The sequence below is a fragment of the Cygnus olor genome, chromosome Z, assembly GCF_009769625.2.
Source record: "Cygnus olor isolate bCygOlo1 chromosome Z, bCygOlo1.pri.v2, whole genome shotgun sequence".
NCBI lineage: Eukaryota > Metazoa > Chordata > Aves > Anseriformes > Anatidae > Cygnus > Cygnus olor.
Window position 1 is genome coordinate 51,452,936 of NC_049198.1, and position 26,614 is coordinate 51,479,549.

At 47.6% G+C, this 26,614-nt stretch overlaps 2 protein-coding genes across 2 annotated transcripts; one reads left to right on the forward strand and one right to left on the reverse strand.

Moving 5' to 3' along the window:
• On the reverse strand, window positions 1-11,864 carry LOC121062307 (transcription factor jun-D-like). The gene has a single exon (XM_040542149.1). It carries the CDS (start codon window positions 11,761-11,763, stop codon window positions 10,927-10,929), a length of 837 nt encoding a protein of 278 aa, XP_040398083.1. The 5' UTR covers window positions 11,764-11,864; the 3' UTR covers window positions 1-10,926.
• Window positions 11,865-15,773: 3,909 nt separating this feature from the next.
• On the forward strand, window positions 15,774-21,496 carry THAP1 (THAP domain containing 1). Its single transcript, XM_040542150.1, has 3 exons — window positions 15,774-15,939; window positions 16,124-16,319; window positions 19,414-21,496. Exons 1-3 carry the CDS (start codon window positions 15,869-15,871, stop codon window positions 19,879-19,881), a joined length of 735 nt encoding a protein of 244 aa, XP_040398084.1. The 5' UTR covers window positions 15,774-15,868; the 3' UTR covers window positions 19,882-21,496.
• Window positions 21,497-26,614: the final 5,118 nt, after the last annotated feature.

Below are 26,614 nucleotides of genomic sequence, written 5' to 3' on the forward strand. Positions count from 1 at the left end.
TGAATATAAAGCAACTTTAATTTTCCTCTAGATATTTATATCAAAGAAATAATACTCATGTCCAAGTATTGTACATACAATATCTTCCTTATAAACTCTTTAGTTTAAAACACGTGTACAAAATTGCACATTGCAGTTTGCAAAAAATCATAAATACCTTTTTGCATGTAAACAATTCCAGCACAAGGATAAACGTTATACATTCCAAAATGTCTAAGTCTCTGATCAGAAACAAACAAAAACAAACAAACAAAAATCCCATTGTGATCCCCATAAAGGTTCTAGTGTTACAAATCAACCATTAACAGATTTATAACTGATGTACTACACACAGGAATACATAAATGAGCACAAGGCAAGTCGCCTTTTAGTCATAAGCACTTAAGACAGAGACTTGGAATACAATTCTGCTGCCGTTTATATCCATGGTATCCACCCCACAGTATTTAGTGGTAGCAGGATTGCATTAATTTTTCCAAGATTACCAGTTGCAGTATGCCTTACTTTTAATTCTTAAACAAGTTGGCCACTGCTGAACAGTAGGAATTGGAAAGTTATTGTAAACACAGTTATCACCGTTGTATATTCAGTAAGTTACAGTATTCTCCTAAACACATCACTAAATTAAGAAAATGTTTTACATTTAATCAAGTGCAAGTTGCCAACCAAATATTGTCCACTTTGTCTCAGAAATAAGCATTTTGACTATAGTATTACATAGTTTGTTAAAGTAACATAAAAAAATACAATGGACATAATCCTCAGTTGTAGTATATTATTAAGCCCTGTAGCTTCCGTTTATGTAAAAAAAGTAATCACCACATCAAGAAAAAAAGCTGTCAGAGGTGTCCTTGATAAACCTCTCCTGACCAAATCCAGCCAGTCAGTAGCTACTGAATTTTGTTTCACTACTATTGCCTCGGTCTGCATGCAATATGCTTGCCAGCACACCCATTTGAAGAGTTCCCCAAAATAATCAGTTAAAAAAAAAAAAAAAAAAAAGAGAAAAAAGCAGAAGTATTTCTGAATCCATACAAAGCAGGTTTTTGCATTTATTTTTCATCTATTCAAATACTGTCAATTTTCAGAAGTTCTTCCTGAAGCAGAGATTTTGGAAGGGTTTCTCGGAGGGTTCCTCTGTGCCAGTTAGTTTAATAAGGCAGAATACGAAGGTGCACATAAACCCAACTTGTAAAAACCCAGCAAAGCATGTGGCCAGACAACCACCCACCAACTATCTGCACGTAAGCTGCTGCAAGAGCGGAGGCAAATCTGAACTGCTCTGTCTCCACCTTTCGTTTTGAATAGCTATCCTGGACAAGTGAGTTGCAGTGCCCTGCCCGAGGGCCTCGGAAGAACCAGTTTGGATTTCAGCACTGTAGGAAGTGACAGTTTGCTCACACTTCTCCTTTCGGACAGAAACAGAGCTTGGGGATGCTGGTGGCTAACCAGCAGGGAGGGGCTGCTTCTCCTTTTCAAGAGATCCCCAGCGTCTGTTGATCATGCAAGGGATGACCACGGGGGTTGACTGACCCCAGCAGCTACCCCAGCAGACAATATTGCAAGGCTCAGAGCACTGTGCAGCATTATTTTCTACGTCATGGGCGTTCAGCAAGGACCAGACACCAGAAAACACCGAGAGCTCTCAAACCTGGGTTCCACTGCCCAAGAGACCTCTCATTTTTGGCTGATGGAAGGTCTCTATACAACTGATGAAGCCAAGTGGTCTTAAAAGCATATTTCTCTAAGAATGAGGTATTTCTACTTTCCTAGCCTGCACCTGTCCAGAGCTGCTCCTTTCTTACAGGGATCTGTTTTGAGTGATCCAGGACAAGCCACTACGAGCACCACACTGCGAGGGCACATTCGTGGTCCCCTACACCTCAGACAGATTTTCAGTCTAGGCAGAAATTGCAGAAAGAAGAAACAAGCCTCAGATGAGCGGCTCGAAAAAAAGAGAAACTGCCCTGGAAGAATGACCTACAAGTCCCCATACTGAAAAACAAGGAAGCTGAAGAGCTACCCCACCAGCAAGACTTGTTCAGAAAGAGAGATCCAGCTGGTAAGAACCTGCACGGGCATCTTAAGGGTTACCTTCAGACAGCATAAACTACAGGTAATTTAACAGATGAGCTTGTTTCAAGGACCAGCAGGTCTGCCCCTTGCTTTCGTAGCAGAAAACCTCTGCTACTGCCTTCTCTTAATGTCTCTACCCATCTCTCCTTTTGACCTTAAAAAGCCTGTGGACCCATTCCTAATTAAGATGAGTGGGTGTGGTAAGAAGCAGCGGCCAGATTTCGGTGGGCGAGAGGCCTATGCAGGCTTGCTCATCATTTTCAGTTTGAAAGCCAGGAATTGCACAATACTACATTGCAACACTTATTCCCTTCTCTTTGTCCCCTACTGCAACCAAAGCAAAATTGCACGTGTAAATAAGTGTTTACACTGAGCGCAGTGCCAGCACTGCGCAAGGTGTCTCTGCCATCAATAAACTGTGCATCATCACAAAGCAAAACAATTCTCTAAGGCTTGCTTGTGTTGGGTCTTTTCTTCTGCTTTTTTTTCGGGGGGGACAGAGGACAGAAATTAATGAAGTGTGAATATCTAATTTGTTACATAGAGAGGAATGCTCAAGGGACTCGCAAGAACTTGTTTTGCTACATATTGAGCAACACCACATGGGAAAGCCTTGAAATTAGAGCAAATGCTTGAAGCCAGGGCGTAGCTGCCTCTTGGAACTTGTCCTTCATGAGCCTCATTTTATTAGAGAGCAGACCTTTGCATCATCAGCCAGCATTCAGACCTGGACTTTACTTGATGACATTTCAGTATGGTGGTTACCATGGCTTTAAATAAATAAGGGTAAGTGTGAAATTACCACTCATTGGGCAAAACAGGGAGGGGCACGGTTTCCAGAGAAGACGAGTTTAGAAGACACTTAAGCAGTAATAATAAAACAAAACAAGATAAAAAGCATCCTGAAGAGCAATATTAATTCTCCCCCACTTCAACACACAATAAATATCAACATGAAATAATCTCTCGTAGTTAACTTTTATTCCTTCCTTGGATTCCTTGCTTTTTCCTACTGTTGCAGGTTTCTCCAACTAACATCTCTAAGTATTACCATGGGGAAAGGAATAAAAAATGTACTTGGTATTACATACTATCGGCCTGCCGGGAGCGTGACATCACACTGCATACCACAAACATACCACAGATATACCAGCCTGTGCTGTGATTTCAGTCACAGTGTGCACAGGGCTTTAAAACACCACAGGGAGTTACAATACCATTTCAGTAACCGGCACAAAATGGTCTGAACTGGTAACGTTCTGACATTTGGGCAGCATGTTAGAAAGCCCTGCTCTGCTGAAGGTGTCATCTTGCAGACTCTAAGTAGAGTAGGTGTCTGTGGTGGTTTTACCCACTACAGTGTCCTGGGTACTTAAGGCCTATGTGACATACTATATATAACAAGATGAGTTTAACTCTCTAGAAGTCACTATCTTCCCACTGGTTCCCTACAATGCACCTTTCCATGATGGTTATTGAAAGACAGAATGGTAAAAGCTGCAAAAGAACACGAGTTCAACTGTTGACTCTGTTCACTCAGAGAGGCAAGTTTTCTATCAGTCTCATTTCAAGTTTCCAAGGAAGAAAGAGAGGATATCCTAAACACGCTCTCCTGAGCAGTCCATTAACTTTACTCTATGCCACCATGCTGCTTGTGTCCAGCGCTGCAAGAAAACCTGGTGGTTTATGAAACAGAGGAGAGGAAAAGGGCTGTGAAGCGCAACATGCTATCCTTTGAAAGGCTCAGCATGAGCCACAAGACTATCTGTATAAGCTTTTTTTTTTTTTTTTAAAGGCTGTTCATCCTTAAAAGCCAACCTTCTGTGTCAGGCTGAAGGGCCATGCACCCCTTGAGGTGGCAGGAAGCTTTCTGAAAGGACAGGAAAATGTTACCAAACAGTTCCACAACGCTCAAGCTCCTGGTTATGATTTTTAGAATGATCAGTGCACAGTCTAAGAACAGGGCTGCAAGGAGAAGCCTGACTTTTAACAGTTTTAGTCTTCTCCATTTACGACAGAAGCAATACCACAATCTCACTGAGGGCAAAGGGTGAGTAACTGAACAGTTACAAGGGATGCTTGAAGGTACCTAGCAGAAATGTTTTAAAATTGCTAAATTGTTGTGTTTTTTTTTTTTTTAAAGGAAAAAACTTCAGTCAAAGTTTTTTTTTTTTTTCTGGGAGGGGATGGAGTGTTTGTTATGGATACATCAAGACTCTATGGAGCTTATTTATGTGGCTTACAATTCCACTCTGAACTTGTTTTTAAACCAATAAGTAGCAGTAGAAGTAAGTCTTCTCAGTAGTTCACTAAATATCAGAATCTAGCAGTGCACTGGAGCACAGAGAACTGGTCATATCCGTTGTCTCTGTGTGCTAGCAGGGCTTCGTATTCAACCATCACTCCAAAGCGTTCCTCCAGAAATCATAATTTCTCGAGAAAAGGTATTTAGCCAGCACATAGGCTTCTTGACAGTATTTTGGACCATCTTTCTTACAAGTAGAGAATCCAGAGAAAAGTTCAGTGTACAGCTAGCCACGCTACAGAAGCAGACATTTTGACAGGCACAAAAGCAAATGGCAGGCAGGTAATTATTTAGGGCCAAACCCCTGCAATCATTATTTATAATAACCTTCCCTTCACTTTGCAACAAATCACTACGCATGAACTGCAGTGCTTTAGATCTCAGTATGGCTAAATGTGACTTTAAAGTAGGTGATCTTTGTGCATTAATTTAACCTTGCAGGATTCGACAGTCCCTCCAATTTGACTGGCAATCTGAAAAGTCACCTTGCAATCACACGCATTGCTGTGCCTTAGTTTTCTTCTGGGAGAACTTGGCCCCTGCAATGAAAATGATGGTGCCCCATGGCATACCACAATGAGAACTGGTATTGGAGCTGAGAGGACACCACAGAGAGCGGGACCCCAGCGTAAGAGCTCATGTCTTCCGGAGACACAAGATGCTTTCATGCAGCGCTCTCACATTGGTGACATGCTTTTACAAGACTACTCAAAAGAAATCTGCATTTGGAAACAGCTAGAAGATGGCATTCGGGTAGCCCTAAGTGCAGTGGACCGTGTGAACTTCCAATCAGAGATCCAGTCTGCAATTGCACTGATGAGGAAAGCAAGCCTTCTGGCATGCCATAGCTGAGGAACGGTGCTTCCTGCCTGAAGCAAGCAGTGGGGATCAATGCACGCTGCAAGTCAACAGGGTGGTGTCTTGGAAAGATGCCCTCGCTGTAAATTTTAGATGTAGAGGTGTTTATACTGTTAGCAGCACGCAGACCGCAGCAGGTTCTCCACTGTGCACCCAATTTTTCTGAAACCCACATTTAGGTTGTCACACGTGGCCACTCCATGCAGAAGTCACCTCTGTCCCACCTCTGAGTTACTAACAGCCACCATGAAGAGAGAGGTGTCACAGCATAACCAGCTGCAAGCCATTTCATCAGCAGCCCCAACAGAGAGAGAGACCTTTGAAACAAGCGGGCAGGAGTAACTGAGAATTAACAAGACCTCTCATCTACCAGAATGCACCATAATGGCCTAAATCTTCCTAAATTCAGACTTAACTAATCAACACCTTCTCAATAGAGTTTTGCCATGTGTGGGAAGATTTTGTAAGGTTTATACGAAATGTAAGATTCTGGATTTTTTCACAGGAACATTTCTCCTACTGAACCAGGTAGAGTAAGTCCTGATGCAGCATCGCAGCAAGTAATTATGGCTTTCAAAAGATCAGTAGCCATGTGCAGGATTGTTATGCACAGTGAAACCTTTCTGTTCAAGGCTTTTTCTGCTGATGCAGAAAAGTGTTTAAAAAAGTGGGTCCGTGACAGATGTTACCATCCACCTGTGCTGGAATGCACACAGTCACTGCACAAAACGCTGACCAGATGAAGCGAACAGAGAGGGGCAAAACAGCCAAGGAATTCTCCCAGCGCTCTCCCGGTTACAGTAAAATAGCAAATAAATTACTTGGAAAATGGAAGTGGTTTTGTACAAGTCAAGTATGTACACAGAGATGTCATATTCCACTTTCTGTCCTTGCTAAACATAGAAAGTTAGAGAATCAAGCAAGGAAGGAACAAAAGTTGTTCGGCAGCAGTTACAGCTGCCCAAGAATAAACAAAAAATGTAACTCATTGCTTTTTCTGCTTACAAACCAGGACACCAAAAACACATTGAAGATTGACTTATGTTACAAGCAGATGAATTTCTTCTTGTATATTAATTTTGGATACAGAGAAAGACTCCCTAAGAAGTTGCTGGACTCGGGTTGTTCAGACTCACATTACAGCAACCAGGCCACTATTTTCAGCGCTACGAGCAATTCGGATTGCTATGCCTCCACACTTCAAACGCCACAGAACAACGCTATGCAATAACAGGTATTTATAATTCCACTTCAAACTCCTGCAGATCGCCTGGAGGCTTAACTTTGGGCGACTGATCCTTTCTCAGAAGTCAGATGGACACACTGAGCTGGACAACTACAAGAGAAAAAAACAGGGCATCTCATGACTTGTTTCAGTAATGACACGAACACAAACCAAGATGACAGAGGACCGTTGTATGGCCACTCTTTGTTCTTCAAGAGTGCATGAAATTCAATAGCGATTTATGATGTGCGGTGAAGAGCCCAAATCCCTTGAGATATTTGAGACTACCAGAAGCTCATGAGAAAACTGCCACCACCACGAGACTCAGCCCAGTCAGTAACGGGGATGCGGCACTACCACAGACCCACACTTCTCAGGGCACATGAAGCACTCATCCTCAGGGATTTTGCTTCCCAGGCCTGCCGGGTGGATTCCCCTGAACCGTGGTGGGAGCTGTAACAACCACTCACCAACCACACAGACCTGCCTGGGCAGCTCGAGACACTGATAGACGCCAGGGAGGGAGCAAATCCATCAACTCCTAGTGATGGCTTTGCTTGATGTGGTGGCAGCAGGGCACGTTCCCCACATGGACATAAAGCTGGGGCAGCGCTGGTGGTAGCTCCTCCAAGCCTCTACCCCAGGAAGGGTGAACAACACTTCCCTAACCACAAATACTGCTATTCCCCAAGACAGAAGAGATGCACTAACGATTCAAGGAAACACAAGTCACTTATGAATCAAGCCATTTTGCTGTGGCACCTCGACAGGAAGGCAACTCACATCCAGACCAAGACATCAAGCATCTTCAAAGTCTGCTGACGAGCAGCAAGCCAGATGTGCACAGCAGCAACCTCCCAGCAACCAGAACAGATAAAGGAAGGGACCGCACAGTCCCCAGAGCAGAGGCTCACCTGGGGCAAGGACACAAAGAGGAATGCTCACTTGTCACGGGTTCGTACCTGGAACGCAAAACCAGATCAGAAGGGCGCGAGAGTAGCCTGCACTATGAGAGTCTTCACAGGGACACACACAAGCGTAGCAAAACACGGTATGGTTTTGAAGGATGGAGAAGAATACTAAAAGGAAAAGCACTGAGGCTCCAAATTAACTTGAACTGTTTCTTTTTTTTTTTTTTTTTTTTTTTTTTTTTTACAGTGACTCTCACGCACCCTACGTACCTGCGCTTACTGAAAGTGAGCTACATTGATCCAAACCATATAAAGAGACTGGAAAAATTTTACCCAGTATCACACTTTTAGCATTTCACAGTGATGAAAATTTCAGTCAGAATATCAAAACAAAAGATAAAGGATACAGAGAAGAAAAACGCTGCAATGAACTGAATTAAATAATAATAAAAAAAAAGGTACAAACTAAAGAAGACATAATTAAAGACCTAGGGACACTACGAGGTGACAGTCAGAGTACTGATACATTTTAGAAGACAATAATTGAAGAAGTGAAAACCTGAAGCAACGAAGCCTGACAGCTGCAGAACGCAAGCACTCCTGAGCCTTGCTATATTGGTTTGAACCACTAGGTATTCAGGCTGTCCATTCGCCTGCCTGCTGGGGATCAGTAACCTCTTGCAAAATCAGTAGGAAAAAAAAAAAAAAATTAAGAAAACCCTACTCTCAGATTTTGGTCACATCCCCAGCCTGGCAGAGGGCTGGAGCAGGCAGCCCCAGCAGCAGCCTCCTGTCAGCCACCGGTTTAACAGGGCCGGACTGTCAGCACTTCCATCGCCCAACACGTGCCAGCCAGGGCGTAAAGCAGGCTATTAAAAAAGTTTGCAGGCCGGATCTTTGAGAGGCCGTATGCAGGGCTGCTCATGCTGAAAGCTGAGAGGCAACGCGTGGCACTCGCTGGCTTTGACAGCGACACGCTGGAAAGGGCCAGCTCGTTACTACCTGGGGTCAGGAAGGGGGACGGCAGGGGCTGCTGTGTCTTAGGGCTCACCCACTTCTCCCTGGGCATCGCTAACCTGCTCTGACCAGAAGTGGTACCAAAGAGCGAAGAACAAGCACGGAGTACTGCACAGCCTGCCCCGTGTCCTGCCACAGGGTCTTTACCTAGCCCCGCACTCATCCTCAAACACAAGAACTGAAACTGTGCTGCCCATACATGTCATTTTCATGTATTTTCCAAGATGCTTTAAAAAAAATTATACTCTCTACACGTGCAGTAAAGATAAGCACCTCGCAACAGCGGATTTCCCCAGGTGGCATTGCCTCTCCCACCAGGGAAAGCACATCAAGGGTGGCCAAAAAAAAAAAAAGTCTTTATCAGTTTCTCCAACCTCGCAGCAACTTTGCAGATAGGTCATGTCTGCCACATAGTAAAAACTGCTTTGTACCCGGTCGTTATGCAGCAGGCACTGCCACAGGCTGCATGCTATCCGGCTCAGAATGCCTTTAAGAACTCTTCAAACCCACGCTAAGATCAGAATTATTTTGTCTCTGTTCACCAGCATTTCTAAAGCAGCTCTACCAGCCAGCAGAAGGTACCGTGACACTCGACCATTTAAAACCCCGAAAACAGGCTCTGGTGACGTGATTAAAAGTTACAGAATGATTAATATGGCTTCTACCTGATTTGCATATGCATTAAGAAAAGAAACCTCCTCAGAGCATCTCGGCGCCAACGCCCCGACCTCCACGCACCGCCACGCCGCGTTACAGGTGTGCCCGGGGTGGCAGCGTGCTGGAAGAGCAGGACCACCACGGCTGAACCTTTCGAACAGACAGCGCTCGCGTGTCACTAACGAGAGCAAAAAATAAAAATAGAAAAAAAAAAAAAAAAAAAGACGAGTCCATCCCAGGCTCTCTTCTCGGATTTCCAAGCACGGCGCGCAGCCTTCAGGAGAAGTGACGCGGATGTCCAGCAGCTGCAGAAAGGTGCAACAGAGTCGAGCGATGGCCGGGACACCTGAGGATGCCCGAGCCCCTGTGCTTCCCCACGCGGCCCCCTGCTTTCACCAGCTGGCACAGGCGCGCCTCCCGGCCTCACGTCTTGTCCGAGCTGCAGCAGAGCCTTCTGCACGGCTTGGGAGCGGGAGCGGGCCCTGCTCTGCAGCCGGATCTGCTCAGGAGGAGCTGTGCTCTCACCGGGTGACCTTCACGCTCCGACAGACCGTTCCCACTGCACCATCCACAGGGCTCAGCAGCGCTGCACGGGCGGGGGGATGCTCAAAACACGCGGGAGGGAGCCACAAAAGCAAGGCAGGCAGCAGGACCGAGCGAGGGATCAGCTTTGAAAGAACTTATTGAGGATTATGTCTAATCGACCAGAGTAAAAAAAAAAAAAAAAAAAAAGTTCCTGTGCTGCTCTCTTCGGCTAGTAAAATCTTGACAAAGAAATAAAGCGTGTCAGTTCTTCCCAGCCAGAAATTCACTTCACATTCTAGCACTGGCTCTTTCAGCCTCCAGCGTATTGCAGAAAAAGTTTCTTTAGAACAAAGCAGACCGAGAAGAAATGCATACAGATTTCTACCGAAAAATAAATCTCCTTCTCCGTAGTATTTCTGTGATTTATTCAAACAGAATACAATGGAATTACCGTTCTCATAGCGAATCCACCCCAAATCTGAGCCCTTTTCTGTATAGCACGGGATCGTTACTATACTACGCAAAGAGCAAACACTACTGGAATGTACACAGTGAAAGAAAAAGAGTAAGTAAAGCTCTTCTTGCCAAGGTAACTGTTTTCACTACTAACGTGTTATCTATAAAAATAAGGTCTAGGCAACGTCCAAAAGTGTTCAAGTTTCAATAAATAACTATCAATGCCCCAGATTTGCACTGGCACAAGAAATATGGAGCTAACAGTTTAGAAAAGTATTTTCATACGACTGAGTCGGCAATACATTTCGTCCCGCCTAAGGTTTACAACCAAACCATTCTCCTCCCTCCAGGGTTCGACTTTAGACCTGCAGCCATTCAAGTGCGAGAGCACCCACCCGGTTGTCTTAGCTCTCAATGGCAAATTAAAGCTCTAGAGAAAGACGGTATTAAAAAAAAGAATTATTCATCTATACCGAGAAAATATACATAGCCATGTTGTGTTTTAAATATATATATATCCACGCACATCTTTTCGAAAGGGTACGATTCTGGCTTCTTCTTATTCTTTTTTTTTTCCTTTTTTTTTTTTTTTCGGTTGTTTTGTTTTCTCCAAACTGTGAAAAGCTTATCCATCGCTATACACTTCCTAAGGTAAGGTGTATTAGGAAACATATATATATATATATATATATATATTTTATCCCCACGTGAAAATAAAAGCTCAGTCTTTCTGTAAACAGGAATTACCTTAATTTCCGAAATCTCCACAGACCTCAAGCACTTCACTCAAGCAACACCTGCCCCTGCTCCCCTCGGGGGGCTCCGAAAGGACGCCGGGGAGGGGGGGGGGGCCGGAGCACCCCGGACACCGGGTGTAAGGGGGGGAAGGGGGGCGCTCAGCAGGCGCCGCTGCTCTCCGGGGCGGCGGGCGGCTCGGCGGGCGGCTCCCGGGGCGGCGCGGCGGCGGCCCCGGCGTTGATGTGGCAGCCGGAGGAGAGGTGGCTGCGGACCCGTCCCTGCAGCTGGGTGACCTGTGCGCGCAGCAGGTTGGCGGTGGCGGCCAGCTCGGCGTTCTGCCCCTTGAGCGCCTTCACCTTCTCCTCCAGCCGGGCGATGCGCTCCAGCTTGCGGCGGCGGCACTTGGAGGCGGCGATGCGGTTCCGCAGCCGCTTGCGCTCCGCCTTCAGCCGCTCCTGGCTCTCGGCGTCCAGCGGCGACAGCGACGGCGGCGTCGGGGCGCTGCCGCCGCCCTCGCCGCCCGCCGCCGCCGGCGGCACGTCGGGGACAGTCTGCGGCTCCTCCAGCGACCGCGACGGCGGCAGCCGCCCGCCGCCCAGCCCCGCCGCCCCGAAGGGCAGCCCCGGCGGCGGAGGAGGGGGAGGCGGCGGCGGAGGGGGCGGCGGGGCCGCCGAGGCGGCGGGGTAGGCGCTGCCCGAGGGGCTGAGCGGCCCGGCGGGGTTGAAGCTGCTCAGGTTGGTGTAGACGGCCGGCGGGTCGGCGGCGGCGGCGGGCCCCGGGCGGGCCGGGCAGCACGGCCCCGGCGGGGAGAGCGGCGGCGCGGCCAGGAGCTGGTTCTGCTTGTGCAGGTCGGCCAGGGCCTTGACGAAGCCGTCGGCGAAGCCCTCCTGCTCCTGCGTCACCGGCTGCCGGTACAGGAACGTCCCCGCCGCCGCCGAGCCTCCGCCGGCCCCCGCCGCCGCCGCCGCCGCCGTCCCCGGGCTGCCGGGCCCCATCCCCGCGCCGCCCTGTATGAGCAGCTGCTCCAGGTCGGCGGCCGGCGGCAGCTTCAGCAGCGGCAGCTCCGCCGCAGAGCCCAGCGCGGCCTCCGGGCCGCCGCGGCTCCCCGCAGCCCCGGAGCCGGCCGCCGAGCCCGGAGGCGGCGGCGGGGCGGCGGCGGCGGCGGCGGCGGGAGCGGGCGGCAGCAGGCGCAGGGCCGCGGCGCTGCCTCGGGCGCTACCGGGCGGGCGCAGGGCGAAGGGCCCCGGCAGCGGCGAGGGGGCGGCGGGCGGCAGGTCCCGCTTCTTGCCGGCGCCCAGCAGCAGCTTCGGGCCCCCGGCCGCCGCCGCCGCCGCCGCCGCCGCTGCTGCGGCTTCGGCTCCGGGTCCGGCGGCGGCGGCGAAGCCCGGCAGCGGCACGAAGTCGGGCAGCAGCTCCAGCCCCTCCTCGGGGTAAAACGGCGCCTCCATCTTCACGGCGGCTCGCCCGCTCCGACCGCCGCTCATGCTGCCGGCCGGCCGGGGCGGCGGTCAGCGGGCGCCGCCGTGCCCTGGGCGGCCGGGCCGGGCCGTGCCGGGCCGTGCCGTGCCGGGCCGGGCTCTGCTCGGTGGTGGCGGTGGCGGCGTCCCCCGGTGCCCGCCCTGCGGCGGCGGCGCTGGGGCGCGGCGCGGCTCCGGTGCGGCGCGGGCGGGCCGGGCTGGGCGCTGCGCGGCGCCGCCTGCTCCGCAGGGCCCGGCGGCCTCGGCTCGCAGCGGGGACTGAGCCGCCTCCCGGCGCCGCCGGCCCCACGCCCCGCCCCGGCACCGCCGTCTGCCCGCCCCGCCGCCGGCCAGGGGGTCCCGCCTCCGCTCGGCCCCCCCCGGTGGTGCCGCAGCCGTGCCCCGGGGGGTCCCGCACCGAGGGGGGCGGCGCCCACCGGGAGCGGGCTCGGGGAGCGCTCGGCTGCGGGGAGAGGAGAGGGTTGTCAGAGCGAGAGCTGCTCGTGTGCAGGACGCGGGCGTAATGTCGGTTTTGTTATGGGTAAAGAGGAAAGGAAAAGAAATAAAAAAGAGGAGAGGAGAGGAGAGGAGAGGAGAGGAGAGGAGAGGAGAGGAGAGGAGAGGAGAGGAGAGGAGAGGAGGAAAAGATAAAAGAAGGAAAAAAGAGAAGAGAAGAGAAGAGAAGAGAAGAGAAGAGAAGAGAAGAGAAGAGAAGAGAAGAGAAGAGAAGAAGAGAGAAGAAGGAAGGAAGGAAGGAAAGGAAAGAAAAAGAAAAGGGAAGAAAAGAGAAAAGGAAAGGAAAGGAAAGGAAAGGAAAGGAAAGGAAAGGAAAGGAAAGGAAAGGAAAGGAAAGGAAAGGAAAGGAAAAAGAAAAGAAAAAAGAAAAGAAAAAAAGGAAAGGAAAGAAAAGAAAAGAAGGGAAGAGAAGAGAAAAGAGAAAAGAAAATAAAAAGGAAAAGAGAAAAAAAGGAAAAAAGAAAGAAAAAAGGAAAAGAGAAAAGAAAGAAGAGTAAAAAGGAAAAGAGGAAAGAAAGAGAAAAAACTTTAGAGATGGGTTTTGAAAGATGTTAAACATCTTGTCAACATCACTGAAATGTGCAGGTTCTGCTTTTCGTTTTGGGGGCTGTTTGCTGTCTCCATCTGAGCCAGTTCTCCGCTGCCCCTCCCCAAGCCTCCGAAATTCTTACAGGATGAGGAAAGTGTTTCCCACCCAGTCCATTAGAAATCCCTTCTGCTCGGGATGCTAACGTGATCCTGGCAGAGCTCTTGCTCGTCGTGCTGACGCAGATGTGGGGCTTGCCTACACGCTTGCCAGTTCTCCCCATCCGTGACTTCACCCACTGCTGTGTGACCCCCACAGCCACCTGCCCGCTGCTGTCCCCAGGCCATTGCCCCTGCAGGAGGACACCAGGCGCCTCTCCTCCCTCTCCTCCTGGGCCTCCCAGTGCTGCCACACTTTGCTGTGGCTTCACCACCTGCATGGCCACGTCGTGCCTCTGCTGTGTCAGGGTTTGCTGCAGGACCTGGGGCAGGCAGAGACGCTGATACCAGGCGAGGAAGGACTTTGCCCCAGACACGCCGCTTCGGGGCCGTAAGAGGCAGGAGTCCAAGTGCACCAACGCCTTTGTGGCCTTGGCTCGCCTACCTTGGGGCACCGAGTCTGCAGCCGAGGCCGTCGGTCCCTGCCCAGCTGCACTGCAGCTGCTCCCCTCTGCAGCCCCACCTCCAGGGAAGGCCTTGGACCTACGCTGGGGCTCTGTTTCCCTTCCAGTTTCTGGAACCATCTCCTGCAGGACTTGCAGGGCGGACCTTGCACCCATCCCGTCACCTCGCCCGCCAAGGGCGTGCCGGCTGGCTCCCGCTATCAGCACCCACCTGGCGCAGATGCCACAGGACCATGACGGTGATGCTGGGAACCCTGTGCACCTCGTTGGCCTTCACCTTCCCGGGGAGCGGCCCTGCCATTGCTGCTCCCCCAGGCTGTGCTTGGGTCTCCAGAAAAGGGAGATGGGAGGACCATGGTGAGGAGGAAAGCCACCAGGTAAAAGCCTCTCACCTGGAGAGGAGAAGGATGGTGCATGTGTTTGTGTGCTCCCCTGCCTCATGGTACAGGGGGCCTCATCCTCCTGCCCTGGCTCATGCAGCCTTCCTGCCTCCCCTCGTGGGGACAGTGCTGAGGGGAGGCCAATGGGGGAAAAAACGACCTCCTGGAGGCTGGAGGGCAGAGAAGAAGCTGGAGAGGTCCACCTGGGCTTGAGGCCACCACAAGAGGAATCACAGAATCATTAAGGTTGGAAGAGACCTGCAAGATCATCTGGTCCAACCACCCCCCCTACCACCACCGTCACCCACTAAACCACGTCCCTAAGCACCACGTCCAGCCTTTCCTTGAACACCCCCAGGGACGGTGACTCCACCACCTCCCTGGGCAACCCGTCCCAGCGCCTGACTGCTCTTTCTGAGAAGAAATGTCTCCTCATTCCCAACCTGAACCTCCCCTGGCGCAACTTGAGGCCATTTCCTCCAGTCCTATCACTGGTTATCTGTGAGAAGAGGCTGACCCCCCGCTCCCCACGCCTTCCTTTCAGGGTGCTGTAGAGAGCAATGAGGTCTCTCCTGAGCCTCCTCTTCTCCAGACCAAACGCCCCCAGGTCCCTCAGCCGCTCCGCACAGGATTTGTGCTCCAGGCCCTTCACCAGCTCCGTAGCCCTTCTCAGGCACACAGGTGAGGTGAGACAGGCAGCACCCACTGCGACAGCAATGGGGTGACGGGCTCGTCGGGGTCAGAAGGGAGCCCACACAGCGACGCGAGGCGCAGCGGCTGCTTCAGAAAAACTTAAAATCACTTTTTTTTTAACACAGTGACTTATTTAGATTGGTGTCTGACACTCGGTGGTGTGAGAGACCTGCGGGACAAGCTTCAGTGAATGCAACAGAGCTGCTATGGATGTAATAATATTTATTTTTTTAATTTGTGTATATTTTGTATTTGTGTATACTTTCTACATGTTTTGTACGTTATATATATACATATATTTCTGTATGTTTATACACATATATATCTATATTTTTGCAGCGAGGCAGGCCGCCTGGTGGTGCTTTGCGTGACTTCGAGCAGCCGGGAAGCCCCTGGAGGCCAACCGGACCCCGGACCCGCAGGGGGAGCCTCACGGCCTCGTCCCTATCCCGTCCCGGTGCCTATCCCGGCCCCGGTCCCGGTCCCTATCCCCGTCCCTATCCCGGTCCCTACCCCGCCCCGCCCGGCGCTGCCCAGATGCGGCGGCCGGGCGCCGTGTGAGGGGAAAGCGGGGGGTGGTGCTGAGGGTGGGGAGGGGGGCGGGGCCTCGCCTGGCGCTCGCACGGGCGCAGCCCCCCGATTGGAGGTCCCGCCGGCCAGGCCCCGCCCCGCCGCGGTGCGCCGCCAATGGGCGAGGGCGGCGCGCGGAGCCACCGCGAGAGTTGCGCTGAAGCTGGCGCCGCCATCTTGGAGTCGGGAGAGGCCGAGTCCCGTCGCTGTCCCTCTCGGAGGGTCACCGGCGGGGGGGGGGGGGGGGGCGGGGGCAGGGCGAGGATGGCGGCGCGGCGGTGAATTGTCGGCGGCCGCGAGCCCCTCCTCGCCCCGCGGCGGGGCGGCGGCGGCAGGATGGTGCAGTCCTGTTCCGCCTACCGCTGCCGGAACCGATACGACAAAGAGAAGCCCATCTCCTTCCACAAGTGAGGAGCGCGGGCGGGGCGGGGCGGGGCGGGGCGGGGCGGGGCCTCCTGACGCGCCTGAGGGGAGGGGCGCGGCGCAACGGTCGCCGGCGGCCGTTGGTGGTGGGGGGTGGGGGGGAGCTGTGACAGAAAATGGAGGGGGGAGCCCTGAGAGAGGCTGAGCGCGCCCCTCGCCCGCCCGCAGGTTCCCCCTGACGAGGCCCGACCTGTGCAAGAAGTGGGAGGCGGCCGTGAAGAGGAAGAACTTCAAGCCCACCAAGTACAGCAGCATCTGCTCCGAGCACTTCACGCCCGACTGCTTCAAGAGGGAGTGCAACAACAAGCTGCTGAAGGAGAACGCGGTGCCCACGATATTCTGCTACACCGAGCCCAATGAAAAGGTAAAGCCGAGGCGCTCCGGAACTTTCGCAAAGTGAAGTTGTTCGGCTGTGTTTGTGGTGTGCTGGGAGTCTTACAGAGCCCTCAGTGACACCTGTAAGCTGCGCTTTGCTCTCCGATGCTGGCTGCCGATAACCTTAAAGACTTGATGGACTGTCATTCAGAAATCTAGCTTCCCTCTAAAGGGATCTCCTCTCTGGTTTAAAAGAGTTAAAGCAGTAAGTTATCAGAACAGCAAAACAGCATCTGCACCTGGGATCTGTCTATCCTGACACCAGCTCTGCCTTACATTAACCATTACCTTATTCTTGTAAGGCAGGCTGGACCCTCAACTTCTGTCCCCAAACTTCCAGTGATACTCTCCTGTGAGATGTACTGCTACTGAAGCAGTTGGCTGTAACTGCAAATCAGTTATTAGTTCTTCCTTGCAGACGTACTAACCGCAAGGTGAGAGCTACAAGATTGATTTCTGATTCCTGTAAAGGATACCAAATGGCAGATTTCTTCCCACTGTGCGGTAGAGGAAGGAAAGAATGGACATGATAGGTCTAGGGCTGAAAGACTGTGAAGGGATGAACTGCACAAATAAAAACTGGGACTGTGCTTATTTGATTTTTTGTTGTTGTTGTTGTTGTTGTTGTTGTATGTAACATTGGATTTATTGCAGAAATGAAAAGGGAGCGTATCTGGAAAATGACAAGTGGAAAATAGGCAAGAGAACATAAGCGCAAGGTATATAGACAGACAGACAAGTTCCAGGTACATACAATTGCACTAAAGTTTTGTTGGATTTCTCTTCCCCATAATCTGAATGACATGTTGTCTCTGTCACTTGAAGTTGTTTGCAAAGCTTCTTGCAGTCTGAAAGCTGAAGAATGGGTATACAGGGTAATCTACGAAAATGCCGTCAGTGCACCAGGGTTAATGGTGAGCCGCATTCTCCATTTCGTTATGGTGTCTGGCTCTACAAAAACATGAAAGGATGCCTTTTGATTGCGGAGAACGATTTAGTGCGATTTCTATTTGTTTCACAGCAACTTTCAATGACCTGTCACTTCCCTTCAAGACATTACGTAATATCAGAGAAGGATACTACTAGTGTTAGCTGTTCTTTGGTTGTTGAGTTCACACTGATTTTGAAATACAACTTTTTATCTTTTTCATTATGAAGTTTGAAATACTTCCTATACTTTTTTTTTTTTCTTTGAAGAACCATTTATTGGCTATGAGAATTGATTGTAATTCACTTGTGACATGTCAAGTGATACGAGTGATCAGTTCTTTGCTGTATGTTGTGACCATAATGACATATTTATAAAGATACCATGTACTGTATGAACTGCAGATAAATGCCTTGGTGAATTCAGCTGTCTAGCAACAATGTGATTTTTTTGTTTGTGCTTCCAACAGGGGTGAATTTCTCTCTGCATATTATGTGTTTGGCCTGTAGTTTTCTTAGCAGAGAAGTTTGAGAGTCATTGTCGACAGGGTCAAGCTTCTTAGAATATGCATATGTGAATTAGATAGGCACACTGCTAGCAGCGATTTCTTTTAGTTGAGAAATGAAACTGGTAGTTGGCTGGTTTTGTACTTTAAAGTGATCAGTAATACCTGAGCACTAATGAAACTTCCCTTCAATACCAAATGCAAAACTGCCTTCTCAGTTCCTTTCTGCCATGTACTGTATGTAGTTTGTACCAGAATTATATTTGCTCTGCCTAGCCCCCCTATCAAGTGCTGTTTTTTATATTAAGTCAAGGAACTTAATGATGTGGATCTCACAGTGTGATGAGAGGATGGACAGTCGCTCTAATAATCAACTAATCAACACTGTAAATGCCTTTGGTCTTTGTGCTTTTATTTGTAGTAATATTGTTGGAGATAGGTAGTTACAAAATTGGTTTCGGTGCCTCTTTCACTGAGAACTTCTTAGTGTTTTTTTTTTTTTGACCAGTAATATTCAGGCTGTTCTGTTTGAGCAGTTCTTTTTTAATCATTGTGTGCACAGAAGCATTTCTGAATTAAAATATATTCCTTTGGCGCAGAAAGAATCTGATTTCTCTGCTCTGTCCTCCGTTCAAGCGGTGAGAGGTCTGTTTTGTCATGAACCATGCGAGTGTGCCAAGCCTATCAAGAGCAGCATGATAAAGACTGCAGTTTCCTGTGGGGTTGAGCTCATCTGCTGTTCTGCTGCTGCCAGGAGGGAGAGCTGGGCTTCTCCCTTCTCTGTCCAGTCTGCCAGCCATGCTCCTACTCTCCCTCCTCCTGTATTCCAGCTCGGGTGTAGCCCATACCTCTCATTGCATGGCTCTGACTTTAGTAAAGGACAGAGCTTTCCTGTAGTGATGGTGGGAGAGTGAGTAGCTTTCTGTCATCTTAGCAAATGCCTGTTTTAGCAAAGGGTAAATAGCAGAGCTGTGAGAGCTGCTTTGGTTGAAGAGCTGTTTGTTTTGGCTCATTATGTCTCTTGAAACCAAGCCCACGTGCTGCAGTACCAGAACAGCGATACAGCCTTCTCCAGGTGTTAAGAGGCAGGTCTTGCTGTGTCAACCTTCTCTGCTCTGCCAGCTTATTGACCTCCCTCAGTGAGATAATTCTTATTTTACTTCAACAGAAGGTTATCCGCTTCTGCTCTGTTCCTGTCTAAATTAGCAGGCGAGTTCAAAGTATATTATGGTAAGATGCAGTAGAAAGAAGGAGGGACGAAGGGGAGTGGGATGGCCGTGATGAGTTACCAGGTCAGCTGAGCTCTGTTTCATGGAACTGCATCCTGCATTCTCAGCTAATCCTGGATATGTATTTGAGCTAAGTCTTCAAAAGTGATGGTGATTTGTAGGTTCTCCAGTTTCTGATTTGTTTGAGACATCAAGGACTTGAGTTTCAAAGAGCGTTGGAAACTGTGCTGCTTAAAACGCCTCCAGTTCAGAAGCCATACAAAAACAGGCCTGGAACTGTTGGCCAGTTTTGAAAATGTAGGCCTTGTAGGTTTTTTTATCATTAACTTTAGTCATGGTTGTTGATATTATACTGGAGCAGTAGTAATGGAATTGTGTTGTAAACAATGTTAAGCATGCAAATGTACTTTTTTTTTTTTAGGCTGAAGAATTTCCAGAACAGCCAGAAGATCCACTACCGCCTCCACCACCACCGCCACCTCCGCCGCCACCACCACCGCCACCACCACCAGCAGCTCCTGTGCTACTGCCCTCTCCATCAACTCCTTCTTTCCATTTAGCTCAAATAGATGCCAGATTTGTAGATCCAAGTATTGGATTATTGATGCCTCCTCTCCAGACCCCTAGCAATCTTGCAGTTTTTTGTGATCACAACTATACCGTAGAGGATACAGTTCATCAGCGAAAAAGAATTCAGCAGCTGGAGGAACAAGTTGAAAAACTGCGAAAGAAGCTCAAGACTGCGCAACAGCGATGCCGGCGTCAGGAAAGACAAATTGAAAAACTGAGGGAGATTGTTCAGTTTCAGAAGGAAAAAGACATACTGTCAGGAAAAGGCTATGTGATTCTGCCCAATGACTATTTTGAAGTTGTAGAAGTACCTGCCTAACAGTCATGAACGTCAGCTTTCACTTTGCTAGGCCAAGACATTTAGTTTAAAAACTAAATGCTCTCTAATTCTGTGTGAGACTGTCCAGAATTCTAAACCAGTAAATAAGCTGTCATACAAAGGACACCACATATTTTTCTTCGTTTTCACTTCAGTTCAATATGTTTTTAATATACGGAAAATGCAAGCATCTCAGAATTAGAATGTGCATTTAGTTTATGAAATCTGAATTGCTTTACAAGAGGAAAGGATGCAGGGTTAAAATGCACTTAAAATCTGTACAATTTTTATTTGTTTCTAACAGCGGCTGTCTTATGCTTACACGGGATAGGAACTGAATCTGGCTGAGAGTGAAGTTGAGGTTGTCGTACACTTGGTGCAAAACTTTGTCAAGGCATTTAATATTGGCTTAGGTGATCCCAAGGAAGTAGTTTTCTTTGGTTTCAGAAGGAGTGGAATTAGGCCAGCTAAGAATACCTGCAAGCACTGCCTTGCGTAGAAAAAGATAATTTACATATTTCAGCCTGGGAAACTTCCAACCTCAGCTTGTTATGCCTTCAAAGCACTGCAAAAAGTCTAATTCCTGGATCCCTTTTGGTGAGGTTTGTAAATGAGCCTTTTCTTTTGGAGTAACATATACCAACGTGTGTGTGAGAGAGAAGGGGATATTTCCTTAGTGTAGCTAACTGGAGCTGTAGAGGATTTTGTTCTGAGGGTACTTAAAAGCCCTGCTGAAACACAGTACTGCACTGAACGTGCATATTACCAGATTGCTGGCAGGATCAAGAAGGCAGTATACTGTTTAGGGTGACTGCTTTTCAAAAGTGCCCTAACAATACACAGTCGTCCCCAGCATGCTGGAGTATGCCATCCCATAAGCACTGTCACGGGTGGAATGTTGTCCTCGTCTTTGAAATTTTTGGTCTTAGCTTGCATCTCAAATACGTTTGTAGCTTCATGAAATGAAGAAATTTGTTTTTCCTTGTCTGGGGTGCTGGACTCTTTCTGCTTTAATTACAGCATACTCTAGTTTTCTTTTTCTCCTTCTTTTTCTTTCTTACTTTTTTTTTTCCTTCCCCAAAAGGCATCTGGGCAGATATGGAATTAGACTTCGGGAGTTGCTTGGTGCTAGACTGGTTTTTAATATCTCAAATGCTGCTGCCTCTCCTTCAGCCTTATTAAGAGCCTTTCTAAAAATGAATTTAACATTCGGTGCAGCAGTTTGCACTTACTGTCCAATAATTTGTTTAGTCAACAGACTCATTCAAAATCGGAGAATGACATCATGCTAACGTTATTGTAGCCTTCACAGCTGAAATTCCCTGACATAATAGACATGAGGAGAATGACTTTTCTCCATCCATGTCAAACCTGTGTGTAGTGTGAAATCTAGCTCTGGTGTTAATCAAGCCCTGTTCATGATGGCTTTAAAAACTTCCCTTAATATTCTGTTAGCATGACATTCTGAAATGTTTAGAACCAGTCTTGATACTTCTGACCTCACTCATGCTGTGTATCTACTTTCCCTGGCATTTCATATACTTAAAATGAACAAAAATTGCTGATGCATCCTTTTCTGTACATTTATTATTCCTGATTAAAAATAAAAAGCAAATGGTGTGTTAGATTTTTAACTGCTCTCTCTCCTCTTTTCCCAGGACTTTGCCAAATCTATCTTTACATTTTGTATCTTTTTATAGAGCAGTTTCCTTGTTTAGATGCTGATTGTTTATTTTTATTTTTTTTGGTAGTGTTTCTGAGTCTTTGCTGTTACTTTTTATATTTAAAACCAAAAAAGCACAAATTCAAAAATTGACAAGGAAAAGAAGTTTAAAGAAGTGTTGCTATACAGTTGGCACCTGTGGCCATTTAGTGAATTATTTCCATTTTCTCTGCAAAATGCTGCTTCTGACACAAGGGCAGGGCCAGAAGCAGGGGATGGGGAGAAGTCCTCTCCTCTGGCTGCAATGAGCCATTACCTTGTGGCAACTAATTTTGCAAATGTAAAAGTGACATCTTGCTCTTAACTTTCAGCTTTGCTTCCTTCCACCCCAGCCAAGGATTCCCATCTCCACCAACTTTACACTCTGGCAGCCGTGTCGTGCCCTTTCTGCAAGTGTTTTCTTTTATAACCCTTCAGAAAAGCGACACAGCAAAAGAAGTAGCTAGTAAGGTAAGACTGAGAGACTTTTGTTTTCTCTACAAGGTGCAGTGCTGCTAGGGCTAGGTGTGATGCGGGCTGTCACACAGAGCTATGAAGTGTAAAAACAGCTGGCACTAAAACAACCAATTGACTTTCAGCAGCTGATCTTTCTCTGCCTGTCATTCTGCTGCAATCTCTAATTCAAAGTTCCTTCTTTTTTCTTTTTTTTTCTTAAGTGGGATTTACTATGTTCACACAATCAGCTGTGCGAAGGTACTGTGTCACTTCCTGTTTCTGTTGGCCACAGCTGGTATCTGCATACAGCAGCAGTTTCGTTAGCATCTCAGAGAAGTGCAATTGAGAGTTAAAAAGAAGTGAGAATATAGGATGTCAAAGGCTTTTGTGAGTGGTGTCTGTCCAACTGCAGGTGAAATAGCTAATAATTGTTTAAATGCCTGTGGCTGCATTCTGCTGAAGGCTGTTTTATAAAGGAAACAACCTGAGGAGGTTTGCTGGCAGTTGGCAGAAGTGTCCCATCCTTAAAATCTGGACAGAGAGATCTCTTGAAATGGGCTGCTGTTACGGCAGGCAGAACATCAGTGCTGCTTCTGAAAAGAGAAGTGTCTGCTTCCACGCTGCCCTCCATTTGCCCCAATTTATTTTAGTAGAGTCTATCTGAGCTGTATGTAGCATTTAATTTTTTCCCCCTCTTTAAAGTATGAGATTTCCCTGTCTAATTGGGTTGTTCAGCGGCCTAGAGTAGAACACTGTGGACCCTGTGTTTTAAGGGAGGGGAAAGTAACAGCATGGTTGGGTTACTGCTTGTCATGCTGAGGGAATCCTTCGTTGCTGCCCTTCTTTCTCCTCTACTTCCCATCACTTTTTTGTCTCTGTTGTCACTAGAATGGTCTTAAAAACTTCTGTCTTGCTGAGATTTGATTTGCTTTCAGCCCTATGTAGGGTAAACCTAGGCAGAGTGCCTGATATGAATTTTGAAGTTGTACAGCTGAACAATATACAAACCAAATCCCAGTCTGAATGTAGGAAGGAGGAAAGCCAAGTAGCTCCTTGGGTAAAACTAAAGCTGCAACTCCAGTTTCTAAATCCATTTCAAAGGACTGCTCCTACCTCATGCTTCTTTGGAACAAGGCAGTTACTTGTAGTCGACCTTTTTGGTTCCTTTCCTGAGATCTGTTGTAGGATTTTAGTCTATAGGCTATTCTGCCTCCTGGCAGTTCACACCTTTGGCTGCCTCTGGAAAGATGGAAAGGGGTCTTTTGAGCTACCGTCTGATTTTAACAACTAAAATACAATCTGCCCAAGAATGTTGATGCTTGTGCTGTGTCACAACCGCAAGTTTGGGAATGTTACCCCTGCTGCGTTAAACAGCAGTTTATTTGCCATACCTTAGCCACGATAACAACTGATTGGTAAATGAGAGGCAGCAAAACAGAATAGATACATGATTCAAGAGATACTGTGATAGTAATCACTATTACAGATTTCCTTTTGTGCCTGTTTGATGTTTTCAACAGAAATTGTGTCTTCTTACAGGGATCTCCTTTTGATCTAACTGCAGCATTTTATTGCTCAAATTGGACAGAAAGCCTTGCAGTATTACACACTCCAAAGGAGTTTAAAAGTGTGCAGGGAAAAAACATGTAACAAAATTGGTGTTTGATACACCATGAAACTCTAGAAGCAGCTTACAAAAGAAAGTCATCTTCAATTTTCTGAAGAAGTCAAAGAAAACATTTAAAGTGGATATTCAGAAGGAAATTTTCAAGGACTTCTCCTGTGAATAGACATATTATATTGTCATAATTAAATCTCTCCACACTTCTGCCCCTGTTGATTCATTCAACATTGTGTATCAAGGCTTTTATTGCCTGTAGCCCAAAATTATCTATTATTTCTCTTGTAGCTGCCTCCTCACACTGTACAGGGAGGAAAGACTTGTAAAGCCTGGGCTCATGTTTGGACCTCTGAAAAAGTGATCATCATCTGCATCTTAAATTTTGTCTAGTGGACCAATGGTAAGCCTATTTAAAGGTCTTGCAGTTAGGGTGGAGCTTGAAGAATACCGTGAGGCTAGTCTCTACGGTTTTAATTCAAGATGGGGCTTGAATGGAGTAGGCAAGCTTCTAAATTCCTTTCAGGCTTCACTGTGGCTATTAAAGTTTCAAGGTCTATGACTGTACTGGTAACCTATTGATGAATCAACTCTTCAGTGTTTGAGTCTGAAAGATATGTGCTTTCCTGTTGGGAAAGCTTCAGTCCAGTGGCCTGTGACGAGTAATCCAGAAACAGGAGGTCTTGCCTCCAGCAATGGTTTCTTCTTTCACCTTGGACTCATTTATGGCCCTCCTGTCAGAGACCAATACTCTCTGACCAGGTTCTTCCAGATGTTCCAGACAAGAAGGGTATGAAGTTTAATATCAAGCTTATTTATTTGAAGATATTTGGCATTACACAGGACTTAGACTTAGTCTTAGGACTTAGAATGTTACGGCAATATATTGACATCAAGACACAAGCACAGTATAGCAGTTGTATACAGTGGAATCACAATATAAATGTGATTCCCATTACTGGTTTCTATATGCTCACTATCACAATGCTGGGTGTCCCTAATTTCCGGGAAGAAATATATGTGTGAAAGGTAGCTAAGACCACTTGCCCTCTTCGAAGTGCATATCATAAGTTCTTTAGTTCTTATATGAAGGCTGCTTATGCGATTTGACGACCCAGTGGTACAGTTGTATATCTAAAACAAAGGTTACCATCCAGTTCCCTTTGTGTTGAGATATTTTCATCTTTTCTTATGAAAGTTGGCAGTTATTCTTTACATTCTTCCCTGAGTTCATTGTTCCTATTCATCTGCTCTGAACCTTCTCCCACTGCAGCAGTTTGCTATTCAGTCACCCCTCACCTGCCTCCTCCATCTCTTTTCAGGACTGTCCTCACACGTCTTCTGCAGAAAGAATTTGCTGGCTTTAGGTGCTTTACAGTCTGGACCTGCTCGGAAAGGAAAGAATTTTCAGAGGTGACACTTTTTTTTTTTTGTTAAAGAGGAAGTGACCTTTTTCTGGGCTTGAGAAATCCCAAGATTTCTGCCTGCTTTTCAGGTTTCTGCTAATAACCATAATAACACCTGTCAATGCACAGAAGGAAGCTTCAGGATACCCAATTTGACAGGTCAGTCCAGCTTTTTCTCTCCCTTCCTCCAGGAGTCACTTCCAAATAAAGATGTTTATCTGTGGCGTCATGTCAGAGGTCTGAAAATCAATTTATTTATCAAGAACCTAAAATTCTGCTATCTATACATTTAGTTATCTTCATTTCTTGCTTTTTGAGTCTAGAGGGGAAAATCTATTAGTTTTCTTTGACTGACAAGGGACTGAAATTGCTCAGAATTTGTTTATGTGTTCAGCATGTTGGGAAAATGGGCAGATCCTGCTCTACAGGTACTACGCCAGGGAAATCTCCTGGTCGTGGATAATAGGACACGCTTATCCCACAAAGTGAATGCACGTGTGCACATTTCACCTTGAGGAACTTCAGATATTTGTAAGTAACCTCTTAAAAACACACACACAAACCACAAGTGTAGTATCATTGGAATTATCTTCCTTTGATACTGCCATCAGTTGACAAAATTAGATTTCCTGGTGACACCAAATCAAAACCAGCCTCTGTCAACACCTTTTGCTCTGAGTCACAGGAGAAATCACTGGCTTACACAGGCGGTAGGTGGCAGTGGCCTTGCTTCTTTCTCACAGCACAGTCACCACAAAGCCTTGTGATCATGCTGTCTGCAGAAACCATCATCTGTGTGATATGATTGTAGAAGTAAGAAATCTCTCCCCACTAAAAGATCTCTCTACTAACAGGTCAGAAACATTTTCTCGTTGTGAATGTTACTTTCACCATCTTTTTCTTGTCTGCCTTAGCTTGCGCCCCTGTGGTATTGCTCTCCTGTCCTCCCAAAATAAGATTCATTTGGGTTGTTCAATTAATACTGTTGGAAGTTAAGCAGCCCTCAGCAGCTCAGCACTAGGATATTCTGGATGTGAGACAGTAACCTCTTAGTATGTGCTGGTGACTGTTACTATTGCATACTATAAAATGTACCAGGAAGATGAAAATGCAAAGCACTGCTGCGAACAGCATTGGAAGGAAAAGCATGTCTCAGCTGAAGAATACTTTGGGTTTAGGGATGAGTTTGACCTGAGGAATGAGGAGGCTTAATTGTTGTTGTGATAGATTTTATTCTCCTTCCTTTCAAGCTGAACTAACATACCTGTTTACTTTTACTCTACTTCGGCTTTTGATTCATGTATGTGACTGTTAGATTTGCAAAAAGAAATGCTCATTGAGGACAGGTGGTGCAGTGAGCTCAGGCACACCCCCTGATTCTCAGAGGAGCTGAGACCTTTCTGGGCAACGTGTTCACCACTGGCATAGCTTTCCTCACGCAGAAACCTACAGAGAAAGTCCTGCCTATGCAGCAGTGCTGAAAGCCTGACCAAAGAGTTTGGGGAAAACCTTGCTGAATCCCATGGGGCTGGGATTTCTTCTTTGTTTCAT

Bases quoted from the DNA above. Each gene is read 5' to 3' on its own strand.
- THAP1 (XM_040542150.1), top strand. From the start codon at position 15,869: ATGGTGCAGTCCTGTTCCGCCTACCGCTGCCGGAACCGATACGACAAA. The intron at 15,940-16,123 runs GTGAGGAGCGCG...GCCCGCCCGCAG, and splicing joins AAGCCCATCTCCTTCCACAA to GTTCCCCCTGACGAGGCCCG. The intron at 16,320-19,413 runs GTAAAGCCGAGG...TTTTTTTTTTAG, and splicing joins ACACCGAGCCCAATGAAAAG to GCTGAAGAATTTCCAGAACA.
- LOC121062307 (XM_040542149.1), bottom strand. From the start codon at position 11,763: ATGGGGCCCGGCAGCCCGGGGACGGCGGCGGCGGCGGCGGCGGGGGCC.